This window comes from Staurois parvus, unplaced genomic scaffold (assembly GCF_062004578.1).
Source record: "Staurois parvus isolate SC_StPar_1 unplaced genomic scaffold, SC_StPar_1.0 ptg000414l, whole genome shotgun sequence".
Classification (NCBI taxonomy): Eukaryota; Metazoa; Chordata; class Amphibia; order Anura; family Ranidae; genus Staurois; species Staurois parvus.
The window spans coordinates 4,503,128-4,527,927 of NW_028318210.1; the positions used below are offsets into that span (position 1 = coordinate 4,503,128).

The window sequence follows — 24,800 nt, forward strand, 5'->3', positions numbered from 1 at the left end:
AATCAGTGATCACATGAATCGGGAGAGGACACAGTGGGCACCGCATTGCGGTGCTGCGCGCTCCCAGGGAGTGCGCACAAGCTAACATTTCGGGCGCTGTTTATGAACGGCAACCCGCCCCTGCACTGCTCTCGTCCGGCTGGTTTATATACATGGGCCGGACAGGAAGTGGTTAACCTCTTCACACTGGTGCCTCCTGTCCCTTTAAGAGTTTCAGAATCCGGGAGGCGGGCGAGGTTTTAGGGTCATGTGACCACCGTGATTTGCCGTCACGACGGTCACATGATCAGAAAAGGTCCCGATCGAAAGAGGAGATCAGGACCTTTCCGTGAGTCACGGACATATGTTCTGAGACCTCACAGGGCACGCTCTCTCAGCACATATGTATTTTCTAATTGCACGCAAATATGCGGCCACTCGTCGTCAAGGCACAGACGCTGTGAGGCCGCATATTTGTGTGCGCTCGGCATCAAGGAGTTAAAGGATAAGTTCACCTTGCGTAACATGTTACATGGTACACCCATATTCAGGGTGTAACATGTTATGAAAGGACCAGCTCCTTGCTCTCCCACCCACATTTAAAAAAAATTGTGACTGTGCTGGGCTCCACCCACCCAGACACATCACTCTTTCACAGTATTCTGTGAATAGGAAAACTACAAGTTCCAATAGCCTTTGCAGCTGTCAGCTTGTAGTGCTTGTGGCAGGAGTGCACCCAGAGATGGACACGTTCAACCATTCTGACTTCAACCTCCATCTTGGCAACAGGTCAACCATCCTGACAAACATATTTCCCCCTCATTCTCCCCCTTCCTCTCTGTTCATACACATTGACATATAGCCTGTGTGTTAAAAAGTGTCACAGGCCGGCCAGAGCCCAGCAGGGAGCCAAGAGCTATACACTTCTGAGCTGAGCTCCTGGCTGTCTAAGAAAACTGTGCAATATAGCACATTGTAAAAGCTCACACAAGCCTTCCCAGGAGTTCCAAGACATTCCAGAGAAGCAGGAACCAGATAACACTTTTAAAATCCATTTTTCCCCTATGTCTCATATCTTGGAATATGAGAGACTTACATAAAAATCAGGCATATCCTCAGATTGGCCACGAGGAGACAAACAGTTTGATCGGTCACACTCCCTGACTGGAATACATAGGAAAGCAGAAAATTACATCTCTGGAACCCTTCAAATATGTATTTCATATTTCATATCTACCTGCTCCTCAGATGTGTCTGCATAATAATCTACCCGCGGGTGGAATGTCACTTGTGCATAGGGAAAGTTATGAGGCAAAATATGAAATATAAGAGATTTTTGCTCTAGTTCATGCCTACGCCCAGACAATCCCTCCCTAAACTGGGCATTGGTCCTTGACTTCAGAGACACACCCTGCTAGGGAACTACAAAATGGGTTGTCAGGCCTAAGAAAGGGAAGTTGAAGAATTCTCCCTTTTAACATCAGAACCACCTGGGGAGACCCGTACCCTTTCGCTCTGAAACTTGATCTGCTAACCCAGGACTTTGGCAAGTACTTTAACCCTCTAACTTCTCTCTGTTATCTCTTTGCTGTGCTGTTGTCCCCTCTCTGTGTGTGTGTGTGTGTGTGTGTGTGTGTGTGTGTGTGTGTGTGTGTGTGTTACATCTTTTTTTTCTGTAAATATTTTTATTGCATCCTTTTGACCTTTTTAGTAATAAATCTTTCCTTCTGAAAGTGTTGAACTGTTTCTCTAGCTCCTTATTGCAATTTACGAATTCCTGCCTCTAAAAGAGTGCTACTGTTTAACCCTCTGTATAACCGGCCTGCGGTGACCGTGTTATACAGACGATTATCTCAACCATTATAGTGTTATTGCTGATATCGCAGAGTTTCCTCTTTCTCTGTACAAAAAGGAGGTGGTGGCAGTGTGAAGGGTTAATTGCGTAATTAACCTGACCCAGTAACAATCGCTCCCAGGCTGCCGGTACATCGATTGTGGTCCAATTAGCTGCAAAATCGTTGTGCAGCTGGGCATGGAATTGTTACGCATGTGACATTGCAGTTATAGATTGGCCAGTCCTTCGGTTACGAGTTTGGTGAGAAGGTCAGGGGTCTGACGCCGCGTTCGTCACAGTGTTCAATGAACTACCATGGCTCTGTTGAGCACTGTGGTAGTTCATTGTTTCGTCTTGTTGTATATTTGCTTTCCTGTACGGGGTACGAGCAAACGGATAAACTAACAGGTCTGCAGGAGTCCTGCATGGCATCAGCGATCTGCTGATCCCTGGTGCAATGCTTGAAAGGCTCTCAAAACAAAAAATTAATAAATGCATGTTTTTTTTGTCTGCTAAAAAATTTACATTTTTATTATTTTTTGTTAAAAGGTGACCTTACCCTTTTTAAAGGTGCATTTGTTTTTTTGCTGTCTGTCTTTACTGGAGAGACTCTACACATTGGAACTGAAAGTAAGAGGAAATCTCCTAAATGGGGACTGCAGTTACAGAATTTGCTTGCAGGATCCTTTTTGATATTGTAAATTCAGGTTCATTCCAAGCTTCTAGCTTCATTTGGGGATGTAACTGCATGCAAATTACCTGAAAATGTTCTGGTATTTTCATAAAATATTTGTAGTCAGACTTTAGCCCTTGGGGCTTCTCTGCACCTATCAAACCTTTGGTATTTAAACAAAAATGTTGCAGGACCATGTCAAGGACAAATAGAATCTAAAAGTGCATTTTCAAAGTCAAAATGACCTAACCACCTAGAAATGTGCCTACAGTAAGAATGCAGCTGAACGATAGACTATGTACAGAATGTTGGGGAACCATATGAGTTAGGGGCAATGTGTAGCTTGCAGCAATTTTACTTCTCAGAACAAAAGCAGTTCTCAGTCTGAGATGACAGTGTAAGTGACAAGAGGAACATTGTTGAGTAATAAGGCAAAAATTGCCCTGGGCAGATTTTTGGGAAAATATCCTGTTTTCTGATTGCACAAAATGTGTTCAACAGAAAATTGTGGACTGTGTCAATGTCTTCGCTCACCAAGGTTCTTTGTGTTTGGTTGTTTTAAGATGTAAAAAAAAAAAGCACAATTCACTTGATGACAAAGTTTTTTTCTTATTGAGAAATAAGTGGTTTTTGGTTAAAATGTTTGTGATTGTCCCGATGAGCAGTTTTTTCTTTAATATATATATATAATGGGCTAGGCTTCCAATTGGCAGTAGAATTTAGGCAGGCTTTCTTTTAAGCAATGCAAATATTCCTTAATGATGCATGAGGTATTCAGTGATGTATTTTCAGTTGCCATGAAATTAATTGCAGCCAGTTGTTTTGTCATTAGCTACATTAGTCTACCATTGATTTTTCTTCAGTGGGATTGCTGAAAGGAAGGCATCTGATATAGGCCATTATAGGAAATGATCAATCACTTTTTTTTAAATGTAATTATAATCCAGTTATATATTCCCTATAGTGCAGTTATACATTTTTAAAGCGACCATGTCACCAGACCATTTGGACAAATTTTTTTTCCAAAGGATTCTTTGTGCATTTGACACATTTTATGCATTTACCCATAAAAGCCTCCACTTTGTAGACATTCAAAAGTCCAAAGAATACTTTTTGAGTGCTGACATCTTGAATGTCATGTCAACAGCCCCAGCAAACTCACACCTTTCACTGAGTTGGCATTCAATAGGTTTTAATTAAGGTAGGGGTGGAAAAGGTGTGCCAGAACCAGACTTATTAGACTCTTCCAATGACATGCAAGGAAGGAAGGAGTGTTAACTGCAGTTGTGCTAGGAAATTGACTCACCTGAAGTGTTTTAATTTTCTAGCAAGTGCAAAGTCACAATGCAAGTAAATAAGAATTTATGGAAAGGAAAATACTGCAAGTAAAATACTTCTGTACCTGCTTTTTTTAAGTTGGTGACATTGTGTCTAAATCAAATCAAATAAACTTAAAGACAGCCAATTGGGATTGGTTGTTAATGGTCTGCCTCTAGTTTTCAGACTTTGGGTGTGTACAGTGGACATTTGTTTTAAATTGGAAGTGTATATTATCAAAGTGGTTGTAAAGGCTGAAGGTTTTTTACCATCATGCATTCTATGCAGAAGATAAAAAAATCCTTCGCTGTGCAGCATTCCCAGCTCCCCCCCCCCCAATACTCACCTAAGCCCCCTTTTGATCCAGCGATGTGCACTGGAGTCTCGGATATCCCAGGACTCCCTCTCCTCAGGCTTAGACAGAAGCTAGAACCATTGGTGGGAGGGGGTGGGGGCCAAGCCACTGCTCTGTGTGAATGGGCACACGGAGCACTAGGTGCCCCCATAGCAAGCTGCTTGCAGTGGGGGCACCTGACAGGAGGGAGGGGCCAGGAGCACCGGCAGGGGATCCGAGAAGAGGAGGATCCTGGTTTGCTCTGTGTAAAACCACTGCACACAGCAGGTAAGTATAGACATGTTTGTTATTTAAAAAGAAAAAAGCCATCTCAGGGGTGTGGAAATTTATGAAAAAACTACTTGTCCAGGGACTAAATTGGGGCCCCAATCTACTTGTCCCTCATGACAATCTACTTGTCCAGATAAAAAAAAAACCCAAAATACATTTTAACCAAAATCGTATTTAAATTGGAGGTGATTTTAGGAATGTTGGGGGGGGGGGGGGGGTGGCTTTTAAAAGCAAAAGAGACTTTATGGCGACCTAAACATGTAATATTTTTAACATTGCGCTGTTTATCTCCTCTTCCCCTGCACCTGGGGAATAGCAGGGAGGGGGGAGACCTTTCAGTGTGATGAACAACGATTGGCTGCTCATCAGGAAAGGGTGGGTCAGGGCTTATACTTTATCCCTTTCGCTGCCAGAACCATTTTTGAGTTTTTTTGCACACGTTTAAAAAATCATTTTAGGCCTGAAGATTACATAAAACCCCCAAACATATATTTTCTGAAAGCAGAGACCCTAGATAATAAAATAGTGGTAGTTCCGATGTTTCATGTTTGCATGATTTTACTGCAAAATTTTAGTAAAAAATACAAGCAAGTTAATTTTAGGGCACAAAAAAAGCAATAAATTACACTATTTTTTGTAAAATATAAAAGAGGAGGTTGCAGCGAGTAAATAGATATTCAACTCGTCAAACCTTAAATTTGTGCGCGCTTTATTTTCTATAGGTCGATACGTTTAAAACTACTTATGGGTTACCAGTTTACTGTTACAAAGGAGGTGCTAGAATTATTGCTCATTCTGGTGTGCGCAGTGATATGTGATGTGTATTGCATTCCACTGCTTCACGTGTAGGTGCCCCAGCGTGTGCTTTTAAGTTTGTATGTGGGTACGGCTCTCAATATTTTTTTGGGGGGGATGGTATGTGCTTGGGTGTAACTTTCATTTTTTACAAAAAAAATAAAATAAAAAGGAACTATGAAGGGTCACCTTTTATGGAAGATAAATCCCTTTTCAAGCGGCTTACCTTAGAGTCTCAAAATCCTGGAGGGCTGTACCCCCCCACCGGGTAGTAGGGTTTTTGAGAACACGCCAAGTCAGTTTATGTCTACCTCCAACCCAGACAAAAGATTTTAGGATCGAGTCCATAGCCTTAAAATACCATAATGGGATATAGACTGGGGAGTGCCAAAGTATGTAAAGGATTTTGGGTAACGACCATTTTTATCATCCCAATTCTACCCATCACCCTGAGTGGCAATGTGGTCCAAGTTCGAGATTGGGCTCTGATAAAGGGGGTAAAAAAGGGGTTCTACATTTAGAGCAATATAGACAGCATGTAATCTAGATATTTGCATACCCAAATATTTGATGGTATTAACACCTACTAATGGCACAGGAGCTTAAAATAACAGGAGGGGGGGAGGAATCTATAGGAAGAATTTGAGGTTTATCCCAATTAATTGTGAGGCCAGAAAAATTCCAAATTGTTCTATAAGGTATAAAATCTGCTGCAAGGACGAGTCCGAATCGGCTAGGTACAGTATCAGCATTCCTCGGGCGTTGGGTGACAGGAGTCCCAACATCCCTGCATCTCTATATTGTATTCAGACCCTCAGGCTCGAGTGTTGGCTAATGGACGGACATCTGAGACTTTTTCTCTCTCTAGAGGCACTCATCAAGGATGTCCACTCACGTCCTTAGTATATGCCTTGGCAGCCGAACCTTTAGCCATAAAATCAGATCGGCACCTGGAGTGTGTGTGGAGAGAGGAGAACTGGTTGAAATGATTGGACTATATGCTGATATGATACTGTACCTAGCTGATACTGACTCGTCCTTGCAGCAGATTTAAAATCCTAAAATCTTTTGTCTGGGGTGGAGGTAGACATAAACTGACTTGGCGTGTTCTCAAAAACCCTACTAAACCCTAAAACCCTACTAAAACGTATGTCCTGGCTTCGAAATGCTGGAATTTTAGTAGACAGCCCATCCTATTCACATTTTGTCTGATGACGGGGGAACAGTTATATTTTTCATAATGGAAAGTGCCTTTTTCCTTTTAAATTTTGCTAACTGATGTAGTTCTTAATGTTTGTCAGTTTTTAAGAGAATCCACCAAAATTCCTGAAATTGTATAACATAACAGGGAGTCAGTTTTTTTTCAATGTATGTCGGCTTGTAATTTGAGCATGCAGTATTGATTAATTTGTTTCATTGAGCTGTAGTCTGTGCTACAGCTGTGCATTGCAGTCTTAAATTAACCTGTGATATAGCTGCTAGTCTACAATTTGTAGACCTTTTGCTTGATGTTTTTGCCAACAGCAGTTTTTGGGCACATCAGCTACCTACTTCCTGAGACTTCTCAAGTTCTGCATTCCTATCAGGTCTATGCTGCTTTGAATGGGATAGAGATCTGTCCGATCTACAGATTTTTGAGATGCTGAATTTTGCCATGGTTAATACTTTCTACCAGTGCTAGGGTTCAGATTAACATTACATTACAGTGACTCCATTGTTTAAAGTCCAATAAATGGGCCCTCTGCAAGTAAGAAAGCAAATGGTTCTTTTGCTTCTCATACTACCTTACAATGCTGCAAATAAATAAGAGAAATCACAAACGTCGGACTCATCAGAGATCAGTACTTTTGGCAGTGTGATTCCTGATCCCTCCCCTTTCTTTGTCACTGTTGTATCTTCTAATTCCATTGTGATCTTCAGAAGGAACAACTAAATGTGGTGTGGGACCTTTACTCCATCACCGCCACCAGTGTTGGTCTTCTTCCCAGTGGCATTTGGCTGCTTTGTCAAGTTATTTGCTTTCTTCTTTGTGGGAAGGGGGTGGGAACATCTATTTTTATTTTAGTTTCTTTGTAAGTTGACTCTTAAGGTGTGCATGTATTTAATAGAAACAATTTCAGATGGCCCCGATGGAGCCTTGCTAGAAATCTTGTGTGTTATTGGATCTGGTGATAAAATAGGATAATCCTGGAACTACCATAACATGCACCATTTTTTTTCATGAGTAAGCCTTCCGTTTGTTTTTAGTTGTAGGTAACTGACCCATTTTTTAAACTATATTTTGTTTTAAGAAAAAGCTACTTTGCCTTTGGTAATATGCTTATTTGGTTCTTCTTTGTTAAAGTGTTTGTAAAGACAGAAGGCTTTGTACCTTAATGCATGCTCTGCATTAAGGTACAAATCTGTGTTCAGCTCTCCCCAGCCCCCCTAAATCTTTACCTGAACCTGATCTTGATCCAGTGCTGTGCCTAAGGTTGCATTCACACTTGAAGTATTTGAGCATTTTTGGTGCTTCGAGCTACAAGCTACAAACTTAAAACATCAATTGTTTACTATGGTGCCTGTTCACACCTGATCGCACGAACAGGCACCATCGAGAACTATTAATTTTTTAGTTTTGATCGTTTTTGGAGTTTCAAGCGTCAAGCTACAATTTGCTCAGGTGTGAATGCAGCATTAGAGCAGTGTCTCCTATCTCACTCACTAGACATGGAAGCAGCAGTGGGAGCCATTGGCTCCTGCTGCTGTCAGTCACAGCTGAGGAGAGAACAGAGGGCAGGGCTGAGATGCACTGTGTGTGCCGAAGAACACTCAGAGCTTGGCTTATGATTGAGCCCATGTGAGTGCCACCGTAGCAAGTGACTACCAAGAGCCAGGAGTGCCGGCGGAAGACCCCAGGTAAGTATGACATGTTTGCTGTTTTTAAAAAAAAAAAACCTTTACAATCAATTTTCCAATATAGAGTTTGACAAAAGGGTGTACTGCCTCACATGATGTGGGAGCTGTGATGTCTGCTGGACCTTCTGGAAGTCTCCCAGGAGGCATTAGCAGTATTGCCTATCAACGTTTTCAGGAAAGAAAGACAGGTGGAAGAATTGCTACTTAGTAGTTGACTAAAGTGATTTATGAGGTTCCTTGTAGTTTAAACACAGTGTAGTCAAATTTTGGTTAAAAGATTCTTCAAATTTAACAAATGCTTCTCTCAGAAAGTATTGTTCTGTCTTTTTGATACAGGTCATTCATGGCTGGCTCATCATTTCCTCGCTGTTGTTACTGTTTTTCTTCTCCTTTATCTACTTGGGGTAAGTGTACAAGAATCCTGCTCTCAAACTGGGCCACATTTTCCAAGCAGAATGCTCTTAAATGTGACCTGTACTGGGAGATCAAAGTAGGCTACCACTGCTGAATTCATGAAAATGCGGTTTACCTGCCTGTATCTTTTAGTCTTTTAATTTGTGTACTCAGAACAAGTACACAACCAGTTTAGTCGCAACTCCTGTGCTGCGTCTTCTGTGTCAATAACCCAAAAAGTAGTAAAGATATTTGATCAACTTGATGGGGAAAAGCAGCCATTTTATTTTTAGAACAAGGTTAACGGGCAATCCACATGTTTGTCTCTGGGATTCCTTCAATAATATCCTCCACTGTTTGTCATAAGTTGTAGAATGTTTTCTGTCATATTAAGCAGTCTAGAAGATGTTGCCCACACTTGGAAATCGGATGTGAAAATTGTTTGTTTTCCAGTGAGGTGTTTAAGACGTACAACGTTGCCATGGATTACATTACTCTGGCCTTGATGATCTGGAATTTTGGAGTGGTTGGCATGATCTGCATTCACTGGAAAGGACCCCTCCTTCTACAACAGGCCTATCTCATTATGATCAGTGCACTCATGGCTTTAGTGTTCATTAAATATCTTCCAGAATGGACAGCTTGGCTCATCCTGGCTGTAATATCTGTTTATGGTGAGTGTGTTCCTTATGAATGAGGGTCTTTTTGCAGGATCTGCATGCTAAAAGTAGAACTCTTACCAAACTCTTTTGTTTTTAATAGGGATATGGTTAGAACCTCTGTAAAGTCTTTATTGCTGTTTTGTATTTCTGTTGGGAAGCTTCCCCTCACTGTACTCTTGCGGCCTTACAGGATTCTGCATTTGAAAATTCCTCTGGAACAGGTGTCCTTATTGGGAATTTTTTCCTACATTCTTTCCAGGTGATAGCTGTCATTTTTGAGGTTTCTCCTTACTTTTTCTGGTGACTTGCATACTGGCATGGGATTAGCAAGTAAGGTCAAGGTCCATAGTGGGTGTAGATGTGACAGTAAAAACTTGAACAAGTTTCCCAACCAAGTGATTGCAGATGTTCTTGGGTTGGTTTAGGTTGGGGTCGCAAGCTGGCGATCGCGATTTACCGGTCGACTGCGGGCAGCCAACAGATGGTGAATGCTGCTCTGCTTCCTCCCAGCCTCCACCACTGTCATGTTCAGAGAATGGGAGGCAGGATAGTGCTGGATGGAGGGCTGGCGCAGGAGCTGCCTCCATTAACCTTTTCAGATAACCAGCATGTGATTGGCAGCTAGGCAGTCCTGGCAACCACTCACCAGCTTGTTGTTATGAAGTGTTAACTCCGGCAGCACATGCTCCCGCTTTCCATCCAAAACTATGCTGCCTCCTGGTGTACACGTGCTGTCCAGTAGGAGAGTGCTACCTTCACAGTGCGCTGTCGGGGGGGGGGGGGGGCGGTATGATGTGAAGGTGACAGGACATTGCTTTTGGAGGGGAGGCAGAAGACACTACTTTCAGGGGGCAGAAGACACTACAGTGTGTGGTGATGTGAAAGGGGGGGGGCAGGGACACTGTTTTGTGGAGGGGAGAGAGAATAGTTTTTAGATCTCAACTTCTGAAAGGTTGCCTACTCCTGGTTTGGGTGAAGGTCTTTACATTTTAGGTTGTTGCTTTTAAATCTCACACGCTTTGGCTGATTATTTTTAGGCCATAGTCTACCGTGTTGAATTCTCACAGCTCTTCTCAATTGTTTCCCTTTTTACAATGTTTTTGTTTTGCTATAGATGTCTACTTAGTGCACAAAATGGAACAATCATTTTCTGAAAGAGACTTCTGTTAGTTGGTTCTCAATGTGACTACCATCTTATGTCTATGAAAAATGTAAAATTATGATTTAGAGAGGAGGTACATTTTAGCAAAATAGAATTGGATGTAGAGTAGATGTATATTAAATCAATATGAAACAGTTGTTGACATTGGTGATTTTATTTTTATGATGATTTTTACATATTTTAGTCAAATAAAATTAAAGATTCACTTTCTTGGCATCCATGTGTATGCACAAATTACTTTCATAGGGACAGTGGAATGTAAGTACAGGCATACCTCGGTTTATTTAATTCGTTCTGCGGGACTTTTTGTATTGCGAAAAATTTATAAACCGAAATGCAGTTCCCCATAGGAATGCATTGAAAACCAATGAATCCGTTCCAGAGGTCAGAAAAAAATAAAGTCTTATCTGTTCAAAACTCTTTATAAAGTGCACTTTAAAGGCATAAATACTGTACTGGGAGGACATGATTAAAAAAAAAAAATTTGTAAATGCGTTGAAAACCAATTAATCCATTCCAGAGGTCAGAAAAAAAGTCAGTCTTGGCTGTTCAAAACTCTTTATGAAGTGCACTTTAATGCATAGTACTGTACAGGGACATGATTTAAAAAAAAATTTGTAAATGCATTGAAAGCCAATTAATCCGTTCATATTGCCAAAAAAAATTGTAAACCGAGCCATTATTTTCAATGGCTTTTAATTCATAAACCGAAAATTACATTCGCAAACCGAGGTACGCCTGTAATATTGTGCAGGGGTTCATCTGAACCACCTTTGTGAATACAATGACTGTTTAATTTTTCCCAGAGCTGGGTCCTCCTGTGTAAGAGATGCCCCTCACTGCAAGGGTTATCTAGGGGACAGAAAACCATTTTTTCTTACTCAATCCTCTGCATCCTTGGAAGATGGCGCCCCCTTACTATCTGGCAGTGGACTGTTTCTTTGTGTCCTCATATCCAGTGCAGGTCTATGGGCAACTGTGTGTTTCTAGTTCTCAGATTTGCTGTCAGTCTGAAAATTAGAGATATTGTCAGGTTGACTGACTTACACAAACACTGCTAAACCTGGTCTGGGCATCTGAGCTTCTAAAACAAAAGGGCTGTTGGTTCATTGGTTACAAGTTGAGAAATTTCTGTACTGTATACATAAATAAAATGTGATTAAGTGCTGATGGTGGCTTTGTGTAACATACTAGTTTTGGGGGGATAAATTTGAATACAGTGAAACAAAATAAATACTGTGCCCTAGCTAACCCAATGTTCTTATTTAGATCTCATAGCTGTTTTGTGTCCGAAGGGGCCTCTCCGTATGCTGGTGGAAACTGCCCAAGAGAGAAATGAAACCCTCTTCCCAGCCTTAATCTATTCCTGTAAGTATACATGTTCTTTAGGTAGGGGTGTTTATTTTTTTTTAACTTGTTTAAAAGTAGGATTAGTTATTTTTGTGCAACTATCAAGTGTGTTAATGAGTAATGTTTTCATTTTTCTTTTTTTACTCATTTATGAATACTCAAGTGTTAAATCAAGGTCCACAAACAAGCTTTTTTTCATTAAATTTTATTAGGATTCACAACAGTTATAAATAAAATTTTTCATTCTAGATTCCTTTCACTTTTCACGCTGAAGTTACGAGATTGTCTATATACAGCAAATTATTGAACAATATTTCTAGTGTAAGGCTTATTTTCACATAGGGAAGCTCAGCTCTGGTTTTTCGTATTGCGTATCAAGAAAATTCTGCTCTAGGTACACAAAGGCATTTCTTTAGGTTCAATTCACAAAGCTGCAGAATTTTTTTTTTCTGCCATGTGACACTAATGTTTAAATTTCAGTGACTCTACTGAATTATTTGAAAATAAGGATCCTTATACTAGTCTGGTAGGTATGAGTCATCCTTATGTATTCCAGCACGGTCCATGATATTTAGTGAGCAGAAACAGTTACAGATGGAAAGTGCAGAAGATTGATAATGTATACTGATTTGTGTTGTGCTGAACTAGCTGCGTTTCCATTTTTGTGCAATAGAAGGATTTTTAAAGGATGTTTAAATTTTGTGTGAGAGCAAACATGTTATCTTCATACTTGCTTTTTCCTCACTCAACAGAACGTAAAGTGTTACTAAACCCACAACAGTAAAATCAGTCTATAGATGCAGTAAAACATGCTTGTTATACTCACTGTGGAACCTAAGGGGTAATCCTCTGCATTGTGTAAAAAGGATGTTTGATCCTGTTTTCTCTGATCCTCCCGTTCTTCCAGTGTCCTCCTCTTATCTCCTGATAAGACATATTGTGTGGAGACACTGCACATGCTCAGTTTGGTGTGTATTGCTAGAGGTTTTTTTTTTTCTTGGGAGAGTGCATGTGATCAGCACAGGGCCAATCAGCACTGCCCAGACAGAAGTCAGGGGTTCTACATCCTCTTAGAGAAAACTCCTCCTTCATGCTTTACCCAGTGCTCTGCTGAACACTGATAGAAGTCACAAAACTGCTCTAACTGCTGATGAGAAAAGGTATTTAGCAGTTTACATTTACTAAAATAATTGCATTTCCATGTTCTGTGTACTGTTGAAGACCAGATATAGTGAGTGCAGGGTCCTGGGTTTAGTAACACTTTAAAATAGAACTAAAGGCAAAACATTTTTTTCTATTTTGGAAACAGTAGGGGAAGGTTTTAAACCCTGACATTTTTTTGCCATCCCATTGTAGACCTTTTCCTTCACTTCCTGTCCCATAGCCAAAACAAGATGTGAAAAGAAATAACTCCAAAGCGAGGGAATTCCTGGTTGTCCCCAGGGTCTCCAGAGCTAGGATCCCCATTGGAAGATTTCCCTGCTATTCTTCTGGGGACAACTCAAAGTTTTTTGTTTGTTTTTTTAATTTTCACTTTTGGTGATCAAGGTAAACAGGACAACTAAAGAGTGTGAGTCTTTGTAACAGGGACAGAAATACAATAAAAACGTGACAGGTGTTCTTACCACTCCCTACTCTATCCAAAACTAAAAAAAATTGCCTTTAAATGAAGTCAAATGGTATTTTTAGTAATGGGCAAGTTTACCCAAGTTAAAGCCCAACTGTACACAAAATGTTTTTTGTCGAGAACATATAGACCTGACAGCAGGGGGGTTTACAGGCTGCAGCCACTGGGAGTGTATATATCTGACAAGCCAGCTCTCAGATGGAAGCAGAAAGTCGCCATGTCTCTTATTAAATACCTTGGGGTGTCTACTTTCCAAAATGGGTTTTTTTCGTACTGTCCTGGCATTTTAGGGCCTCATAAAATTGAGATAGGTAGTCAGTACATCAGGATTGATCAGTTTTCAAATATATATTCCATAGTTTGTAGGTTCTAGAACTATTACACAGCATACATAATATACACAGTTTTGGGATATTCTTAACAAAGAAATGTAGCAGAGTGCGTTTTGGCCTGAATTTATGAAAAAATATCATTTATTTGCAAAATGGTATAACAGAAACAAATTTTTTTTGTTGTTGCAGCAAAAAAAAATAAAACCCCTCCCAGTGGTGATTAAATACCACCAGCTCCCTGTCTTAAATAAAGATAAAAATGTTGCATGACTGAGCAATTGGCATTCAAAGTGTAACAGTACTAAAACTGTAACATTTTCCTGGTCAGGAAGGGGTTGAAAGTGTCCAGTATTGAAATAGTTAAACATCTGCAAAAGATACAAAAAGGCTCTGGCAGCAAAAGGGTGAATGCTGTCAGCGTGTTTATTTTGTTTGATAAAATTTCAATTTTTTTCATACTCTTCATACAGTACAGGACATACAGTATTCATAGACCATTGGTTCAATGCAGGCTATCTTCAGATTATTGGCACTGGCAGAAAACTTGCTAAGGCCATCCCCAATGCATATCCATATAACCCTGCCCAACCTGTGAAACTTCAGTTTTTGCACTAGTGTCCTTAAGCCAGGCCATTTTTTGCTATTCGACACTGCACGATTTCAAGTGGTAATTGCGTGGTCATGCAATGCTGTACCCAAATGGAATTTAAGTCCTTTTTTCACACAAATAGAGCTTTCTTTTGGTAGTATTTGATCACCAGTGGAAACTTTTGAAAAAGGAAAATATTTTTTACTTTGTTATAAAAAAAATATCCAGTAAACTCAGTTAGTCATAAATGTAGGCCAAAATGTATTCTGCTACATGTCTTTGGTAAAAATAAAATCTCACTACATGTAAATTAATTGGTTTGTGTGAAAGGTATAATGTCTACAATCTATGGTATACGTTGGAATTTACGCAGCTTTTACTTTTTGACTGCCTATCATTTCTTGAGGTGCTAAAGTGGCAGAGACATGGTCCCCAGACGAGTTGTAACTCTCCATCAACTTTCTGGAACTGAGAACCATCAGATTATCTATACAACAACGGATCTCCCTTCTGCGAGGTCACCCAGTCTTCTGCACTTTCCACAGCAGTGACCTACATAAACAATCAGAAGGGTACCAGAAGTCAGTCTGTCCTAGGATAAACAGGTCTGTCACTCCCCTGCGCAGAAACTTACATTCCAGCTACTCTAGCTATCCACATACCGTGGAGTGGACAGTTGGTAAATAGACATACACCTAGACCTAGAGGAGTAGTCTCTGCAGCCCAGATCTTTTCAAATCTGTGTCAAAGATGGGTAAAATCAGATGTAGATAGCATTACCTCCATGTTCAGCAACAAACTGAACAAATTAATAGTCAAGATCGGGGTTGCTCTATCCTTCACAATAGATGCTCTGGTAATTCCTTGATCTCCATTCAAACTGGCTAATGCCTTTGCTGCAGTGAAGATCCTTCAACTGCTGGGCCAGATGGAGGAAGAATGGGTCCCGGTGATTCTGATTGCATCAAATTGGCCCAGAAGAATCAGCTACACAGACATACTCGGAGATGGCTTATGGCCCTTTGTTCCATCCTGCTTTTCAGTTGCTGCCTTTACCGGCATGGCTGTTGATACATTACATGGTGCTAAAGTATGTGGTCATCTGACCGTTATTCCCACCTTACTGAGAGGTATGAGTGTTTTCAGGTTCTTTAACCCTTGTGTTTTCTGTTTACCTTGTTGCCCACCGCTCAGTTCATTCTTTGGGGACATCCTATGGCCTTTAAATATAAGCCATGTACTGTACGATTAAGATTAGAATAATATAAGAACTTTGACTTGCATGTAGATTCCTAAAGTACAGTACAGAGCATAGCCCCGTCCCCTCTGCTGCTTGATCTCCACTTATTGATTGTTAAAAAAAAAAAACCAAAAAACTGCAGTCTCACTGAGTTGATGGGGTTATATGGGTATATGCCCTTACAAGTTTTTTGCTAGTATCCAGTCATTTGAAGGTAGCCTGTATATTACTCAGTCTATGAATACAAGTTCTCCAAAATACTGATTTACATGCAAGTCAAAATTCCTTTTTTTTTTTTTTTTTTTTGTATGATGAAATACTGTGGGTGACAGTTTATTTTCAAGATGACATGCAGGAGTCTGTCAATTTTGCAGTTAGACTGCTTGGTCATCTTCTGCCCTAGCCCTAGAGATGCCAGAGATTAACAACTATGATCCTAGAAGTGCTGCAGCTGCATTAACAGTATATAAAAGTAATTGGGTGGCTGAATCACTAATTTGTGAAAGTCACCAGCTCACTGTAAAAAATGTCAACAAACGCCATCTACTATAGCGGCCTGGAGTTTGTGTACATCTTAACGTAATCCGTAAGTCACCAGCAGTAAAAGGGTTAAAACCGCAGTCATGTTTTTGTGGTCTGTGACCTTTCTATGGAAAGTTAATTTCTTCACTTATCTTGGTTAAGCTTGTCATCATGACAGCAGGAAATGGAAATCTCCCTAGTAGGTATGTGGAAGATCATAAAAAAACCCGACATTCCTATCTTCCACTGTATCCAGAATAAAAGAGTTTTGTCAGGAGTTGGGATTTAAAGCATGCATTTTAATGGAAAGCAAACTAACCCCAACAGTGTCACTCGATGCAGCCAGTGGAGATCAGTATTTAATTTAGTTTTATGTCATCAACAGCTACAATGATATGGTTAGTGAAGATGGCAGATGGGGATCCTGGATTCACACAGAGTGGCTTGAAGAAGCCAACATACAACATGCAAGGTAGGATTTCAGCTGTCAAGGAGTAGAATAACGCTGACAACTTTGTTGTGTCTTGTGTGTTTTCTCACTGTGTTCTGTGTATGAAATATCACTAGGCTCTAGACATGTAAACCGTAGAATACAAAAGTATGAGTCAGTACAATTATTGTGCTTTAGTACAGACTCTTTGGTTTTAGAATTATTTGCAATCCTTTTTTTAAGCTTTCTCCCATAAATGGAATTTGCCTGCAGTCAAAATGTACGTGTAAACAAATCTCTTTTCAGAATTTCTTTTAACACATTAGATTGCTATGAATCGAGACACATATTACATAGTTGTATTGATATTTCAAGAGGAATGTAAACTTATATCAACCTTTTTCAACCAGGGTGCTCAGGCTTCAGAATTTTTTTTCTAGGGTGCCTTAGCAAAATGCCTAAAAATTGCCCAAAAAGTGTACACAACCCTGCAGGTGGATCAAGCTTGCGTTTTAGCTACACAGTCACAGGTTTTCATTTTGCACTATTACAACCTTCCAGTTGCTGGCGTCCTAACATCCAGGGACTTCATCGGCTGATGAGGTGGAGGGGGGTGGATGTTGCTGCGTTATGTAAAACTATTTGTTTGTTTTTGTTTTTTTTTGTACTTTAGATTGGGATACCTCAAGATTGTGCAGACTTAATGGGTGCCTTGACTGAAAAAAGGTTGAGAAACATTGGCTTATATTATACCCATGTAAATTTTAACTGCCAGATTGCATGTTATAAGTGCAAGATTTAAAAAGGAGTCTCACCATTTTGTCCTAACTTTAGTTTACTCTTGCATATTGAACTGTAGAGTTATACATATAGTGAAGGAAATAAATATTTGATCCTCTGCTGATTTTGAATGTTTGCCCAAAGAAATGATCAGTCTAAATCAAATGGTAGGTGTATTGTAACACTGAGAGACAGAATTGCAACATAAAATTCAAAAGAAATGCATGTCTAACAAATTATGCACTGATTTGTATGTTCATGAGGGAAATAAGTATTTGATCCCCTATCTTTCAGCAGGATTTCTGGCTACCTGGTGTCTTTTATGCAGGTAACAAGCTGAGATTAGAAGCAGTCTCTTAAAGGGAGTGCTGCTAATCTCATTTTGTTACCTGTATAAAAAACACCTGTCCACAGGAGCAATAAAACAATCAGATTCCAAACTCTCCACCATGGCAAAGACCAAAGATCTGTCCCAAGGATGTCAGGGACAAGATTGTAGACCTACACAAGGCTGGACTTGGCTACCAAACTATCGCCAAGCAGCTTGGTGAGAAGGTGACAACAGTTGGGGCAATCATTCGCAAATGGAAGAAACACAAAACAACTGTCAGTCTCCCTAGGTCTTGTGCACCATGCAAGATCTCACCTCGTGGAGTGTCAATGATCATGAGAACAGTGAGCAATCATCCCAGAACTACATGCGAGGATCTTGTCAATGATCTCCAGGCAGCTGGGACCACAGTCACCAAGAAAACCTGTGGTAACACACTACGCTGACAAGGATTGCAATGCCAGCAAAGTTCCCTCTGCTCAAGAAAGCACATGTCCAGGCCCGTCTGAATTTTGCCACTGAACATCTGAATGATGCAGAGGAGGACTGGTTGAAAGTGTTTTGGTCAGATGAGACCAAAATCGAGGAAACAGTGTGCTAAGGGGACAGGACAACTGCACTGCATCAAAGGGACGATGGATGGTGTAATGTACCGTCAAATCTTGGGTGAGAACCTTCTTCCCTCAGCCAGGGCATTGAAAATGGGTTGTGGATTTGTGTTCCAGCATGACAATGACCCAAAACACACGGCCAAGGCAACAAAGGAGGGGCTCAAGAAAAAGCACATTAAGGTCCGGGAGTGGCCTAGCCAGTCTCCAGACCTTAATCCGATTGAAAATTTGTGGAGGGAGCTGAAAGTTCGAGTTGCCAAACGTCAGCCACCAAACCTTAATGACTTGGAGAGGATCTGCCAAGAGGAGTGGGCCAAAATCCCTCCTGAGATGTGTGCAAACCTGGTGGCCAACTACAGGAAACATCTGACCTCTGTGATTGCCAACAAGGGATTTGCCACCAAGTACTAAGTCATGTTTTGTGAAGGGGATCAAATACTTATTTCCCTCATTAACATGCAAATCAGTACATAATTTGTTAGACGTGCATTTCTTTTGAATTTTTTGTTGCTATTCTGTCTGTTACAATACACCTACCATTCGATTTTTAGATCATGTCTTTGTGAGTGGGCAAACATTCAAAATCAGCAGGGGATCAAATACTTATTTCCTTCACTGTACTTGTTCTGCATATCATATTCATGCTTATTTAAGCTCTGTTTTTGGATCTTTACATACAAAGTGCCTGCAGTCCAGGAAGGCAGTGATGCTGCTACATCTGATGATAACGGGGGCTTTGATTCTCAATGGGATGAGCAGAGTAATGCAAGAATTGGACCAATTGATTCCACCCCAGAAACCCGAGCAGCTGTCCAAGCCCTTCCAAGTAATGCACCTCCAAGTGAAGACCCTGAAGAGCGTAAGTAGATTCACATAACAAGATTGAAGTGAAATATAGGTGAATTCTGTGTGTTTTGGTTTTGTTTTTGTTTAGTTTTTTCAAGCAATGTGGTCGTAATAAAAACTTACTGCTTTGCTCACCTGCTATTCCATTCAGCCATTGGGAGGTAAGAAAAACAAAACTCAGTACTTCTTTTCTATTTTATGAAGGAACATATGACACTGCTTAGTGATTGGCCCAACCCTATCACACGAGAGTGGAAAGAGTCCACACCTTGGTAAAAGCTGCAACTAGAGCAACGACGTGTTGCTCTTTCTTTACTCCCAGTTGAGTGGAGCTGTAGGGGAATAGATAAAAAGCAAATATGCATTCCTGGTGAAAAGGCCATTAAAGTGATCCTGTTGCTTGCTTCTGGGTAGGCAAAGATCAGGCATTCTAATAAGTAATTACCCTTTTAGTGAAAGAGTTGTGAAAATGGCGTACTACATTCAGTTTATCCTAAGACAGAGAAATCCAATGTATGCAAGGAAATCCTGGACCGCTATATCTACTCTCATTTAGTAAAAAGGCAATAGTCACCCAATTTTTAACTGATAGTTGACACCTCTTTTTAAGGAATGGCTTTCATCAGTGCAAACTAAATGACAAAATCTTGCTAGGCTACCACAATAAGGAGATCTTGTATCCCTGACATAAGCCTATATTTTACTCATAGTACAGTACAAACACTGCAGCTGAACAGCTTATGAACTATTTATGACCATAACATTTGTCATCTGAGCAGCAAAATTTACTGTTTCTACTTGAGTCATCCGCTTTAGGGCTTTGCTGGACAAGCTTTAACTCAAGTCTTCACAAAATAGAACATAATGCAGTGCTTGTTCATGTGTTCTTTGTAAATTATGTCCAATTTAAATTAACATAATTACATTAAAGTGATTTTAAACCCTCACCTTGGAAAGCTACCCATTCCGTTTGAAATAAAATTGAAAGGCAAAAACATTTGTGCATTTTTTCTTTCTTTTTTTTTTTTTAGAAGTGATCGCATTTCCTCTGTTCCCAACTGCATAGTAGCTGGGGGAAGAGAAACAGCAGCATGCTAATCTTCCTGGGGAAAGTCTGTGTGAGGAGGGGGGCTGTGCGACAAGTCTGATCATTGGAGGAGAGCAAACTGAGTTCCCAGCACAGCTAGAGAACTTACCACAGTTACATACTTAGCCTGGCTGAAAAAAGACAAAAGTTCATCCAGTTCAACCATTAAAAAAAAAAAATATAATCCTATACCCACAGGTATTCCTTCTCCATCCCCCAATAGGCAATCGGATATTCCTTGGATTAACTTTACCTACAAATGTTAGTATCCAGTTATATTCTGTGTATCTAGGAAAGAATCCAGGCCTTTTTTAAAGCAATCCACGGAGCTGGCCAGAACCAACTCTTGAGGGAGTCTATTCCACAGCTCTCACTGTGAAGAAACCTTTCCATGTTTGGAGATTAAATTTCTTTTCCTCCAGACATAAGTGCCCCCTTGTCCTCTGTGATGACCTCAGGGTGAAAAGCTCTACACAGCGTTTACTATATGAACCACTGATGTATTTATACATGTTGATCATATCCCCCTTAATCTCCTCAAGAGAGAATACATTCAGTTCCTCTAATTTTTCCTCATAGCTGATCTCCTCCATGCCACTTATCAGTTTGGTTGCCCTTCTCTGTACTTTCTCCAGTTCCCCAATGTTCTTTTTGTGAATTGGTACCCAAAACTGAACTGCATATTCCAGATGAGGTCTTACTAATGATTTGTACCGGGGTAATATGATATCTCTCTCTCTGGAGTCTATACCTCTTTTAATACAAGAGAGGATTTTGCTCGGTTTAGAAATCGCAGCTTGGCATTGCATGCCATTATTAAGCTTGTAATCTACCAGAACTCCCAGATCCTTCTCCATCATTGATTCCCCCAGTTGTACCCCCCCCCTAGTATGTATGATGTATGCATATTCTTAGCCCCCAAGTGCATAACTTTACATTTATCAACATTAAACCTCATTTGCCACATAGTTGCCCAATTAAACAGTGCATTGAGGTCGGCTTGTAAGTTGGAGACATCCTGTAAGGACGTTATTCCACTGCACAGCTTGGTGTCATCTGCAAAGACCGAAATGGGTTTTTTAATCTCAGACCCTGTAACAGTTATAAATATAATAAAAAGTAAGGGTCCCAACACTGAACCTTGGGGTACACCACTACAACATTAGACCATTCAGAGTATGAATCATTAACCACTACTCTCTGAATACGATCTTTTTTCTATCCATTTACAAAGAGATTTTTCCAAGCCTGTAGACTTTACCTTACACATTAGCCATGTGTGGGGAACTGTGTCAAACGGTTTTGCAAAATCCAAGTATACCACGTCCACCGCCACCCCCCTGTCCAAGTATACCACGTCCACCGCCACCCCCCTGTCCAAGTATACCACGTCCACCGCCACCCCTCTGTCCAAGTATACCACGTCCACCGCCACCCCTCTGTCCAAGATTTTGCTCAACCCCTCATAAAAAGAAATCAGATTTGTCTGATAACTTCTGTCTTTCATGAACCCATGCTGTCTGATGTTTAAAATATTTTTTTCCAGCAAGAACTCACCTATGTGATCTTTTATTAACCACTAGCCTACAGGGCACTTATACCCCCTTCCTGCCCAGGCCAATTTCCAGCTTTCAGCGCTGTTGCACTTTGACAATTGCGCGGTCATGCAACACTGTACCCATATGAAATTTTTATCATTTTTTTTTGTGACAGATAGAGCTTTATTTTGGTGGTATTTATTCACCTCTGGGTTTATTTTTTCTTAAACCAAAAACCACTGAAAATTAAAAAAAATATATTTTTTTTTCTTAGTTTTGTTATAAAATGTTGTACATAAGTGATTTTTCTCCTTCACTGATGTACGCTAATGAGGCTGAAGTGATGGGCACTGATAGGCTGCGCTGATGGACACTGATAGGTGGCACTGATGGGCATTGACAGGCATCACTGATGGGCACTGAAAGGCAGCACTCATATATGGCACTGACGGGCAGCACTGACTGGCCCTGATGGGTGACACTGAAAGGCAGCTCAGATGGGCACTGAAATGTGGCACGGATGAGCACTGGCACTGATTGACACTGACAGGTGGCGTTGCTGGGGCTACACAGATCATCAGGGCACACTGATCATCAGTGCCCTGATGATCTGTGTACATGCCCCCTCCGAGGAATGCCGGTTACCAGCTTTCCTCTCCTCAGGAGCTGTCAGCGTGACAGCTCGTAGGGAGAGAAATGCCGATAACCGGCATTTCCCTGTTTACATGTGATCAGCTGTGATTGGACGCAGCTGATCACATGACCAAGCCGACATCTTCGGCTCCTTCCGTGGATTGGTGATCCGCTGTGTCTGAGGGACACAGCGCACCACCGATCGCCGGGCTTCGGGAGCTGCGCATGCGCGGTTAGAATGGGAAGACGTCATATGACGTCCTCCCAGAACGAGAGAACCACCTTGCGTCCGTCATATTACTATATGGCGGGCGGGAGGTGGTTAAACTCTGTGTTTTATTCTGCTTAGTGTGGCCAGTTTTAATTGGAAAGCAGAGGGACTGGCAGGAGAAACACCAGGGATTTCACACACAGGAGGCAAGACACAGAGAACAAGTTGTTTTTTCATACAAGTACATGGTACAGCAGGCACATTTCAGGAATATGAAATGTTTGGGTATACATATTCTTTAAACCCAGATTTTGTCAGCATATTGCCTCTGAAAACCATCATGGGATAACCTGGCCCCACATAGTACATTTCAGTGCTGAACACAAGCTATCCAACTACAGAGAATAGTGAGTTTAGTCCAATATTCCTATACCACACCTGTTGTGAAGTAAAGCAGTCTAATCTGATTAGTGCTCCCAGGCGTGTGCTGTTACTGGACACTTTTTTTCTTTCCCACAACTCAAATCAGTGCTCACTCCCCTATGGGGCATATGTAACAAGACTCTTTGTGCTCTTGTGAGCCTTCCCATAGCCCACAGACATTTCACAGGAATGTCTAGGAGGTCTACAAACACTGCACAGTCTCTCTACCAGTAGGTCAGACACATACATATTCTTTTATTCTACAGATGTTCTGCAGTTTAGTGGCTATAAAAAAATACAGCCCTAAAGCTCTATTCACTGAACCGTCTGCTTTCCTTAGGGGCTGCAGTTTATGCAGGTGGTTTTTTTTTTTTTTTTTCCCTCTGTTTGAAGGGAGAGGCCTAAACTATTTTAATATAACTTTATTTTACTGACAAAATAAGAAAACATACTGTAATACCATATTATTATTATTATTATTACTACGAGTTTATATAGCGCCAAAGGGTTTGCTCAGCGCTGTACAATAGGGGGGACAATACATGGCACAGTACAACAACAACAAACAACGTACGAGGGGTAAGAGGGCCCTACTCTTACGAGCTTACAATCTAGGAGATTTTTTTCTACTAGTCTTACACATTTAACCAATTCAATACCGGGCAATTTTACACCTTCCTGCCCAGGCCAGTTTTCAGGTTTCAGCACTCTCACACTTTGAATGACAATTGAGCGGTCATGCAACATTGTACCCAAACTAAAATTTTATAATTTTCTTCACACAACTAGAGCTTTCTTTTGGTGGTATTTAATCACCGCCGGGGTTTTTATTTTTTGCTAAATTAACAAAAAAAGACCAAAAATTTTGAAAAAACACGTTTTTCTTTTTCTGTTATAAAAGTTTGCAAATAAATAATTCTTCATAAATTTAGGCCGAGATGTATTCTGCTACATGTCTTTGGTGAAAATAACCCAAATTAGGATGTATTTTTTAGTTTGTAGGAAAGTTATAGAGTTCACAAACTATGGTATAGATCTGAATATTGATCAATCCTGAAGTACTAACAGCCAATCTAATTTCTTGAGGTCCAAGAATGTCAGAACAGTACAGATATCCCCCAAATGACCCCTTTTTGCAAAGTAGACAGTCCGACGTACTTCATAAGAGGCATGGCGAGTTTTTTGAAGTTGTATTTTTTTTTTTTGTCATAATTTTTCGGAAAATGAAAAAATTGAAAAAATTAGTTTCACTATTTTTTTTTACATATTGTCACCAGTGCAGTACAGCGTCATCATATAACTGGCATGGCGGTGATTAGGGACACTGACTGGTGACAGTATGGAAAAATAAAAAAAAAAAAAAAAAAAAATATATATATATATATATATATATATATATATATATATATATATATATATATATATATATAATATATAATTTTTTTTTTTTATTAAATTTTTTTCATTCTTTTTAAGCTTTATTTTTCATATTTCACTATGACCAAAGTATTACAATGTTACCATAGTAACATTGTACTACTTTGGGGAAGTGATCAGTATTTTTTTTTTTTTTTTACACAATTTGCTTATTGCAAAGAATTACTTTGCAAGCTTTTACCTGAATGACATCGATTCATTCAGGGTTTTTTTTTTTTTTTTTTTGTGCTTAGCTATGATTTGGCCACAGCTAATCACATGACACGTGCATGTGATTAGCTGTGACCATTCATAGCTAGACACTAGTATACAATGGATGGCATGAATGAAGCCATCCATTGTATACAACTGTCATGTGACCTGCTGTGATTGGTCACAGCAGGTCACATGGTACCGGCAACGGGGGCCGATACTCAGATCTGTCATCGGCCGTGTCTGAGGTACATGGCTGGCGACAGATCGCGCCGCTGCACGG

General features: G+C 40.4%; 1 protein-coding gene across 2 annotated transcripts in view; it reads left to right on the forward strand.

Moving 5' to 3' along the window:
• Nucleotides 1-24,800, forward strand: part of PSEN1 (presenilin 1) — a 98,156-nt gene that overhangs the window by 57,635 nt on the left and 15,721 nt on the right. For both annotated transcript variants that reach the window (XM_089686868.1, XM_089686869.1), the window contains exons 6-10: nucleotides 8,458-8,525; nucleotides 8,968-9,188; nucleotides 11,608-11,706; nucleotides 16,384-16,470; nucleotides 18,833-19,009. In XM_089686868.1, the coding sequence (XP_089542994.1) occupies nucleotides 8,458-8,525; nucleotides 8,968-9,188; nucleotides 11,608-11,706; nucleotides 16,384-16,470; nucleotides 18,833-19,009 (652 nt within the window). The remainder of the gene's footprint in view (nucleotides 1-8,457; nucleotides 8,526-8,967; nucleotides 9,189-11,607; nucleotides 11,707-16,383; nucleotides 16,471-18,832; nucleotides 19,010-24,800) is intronic.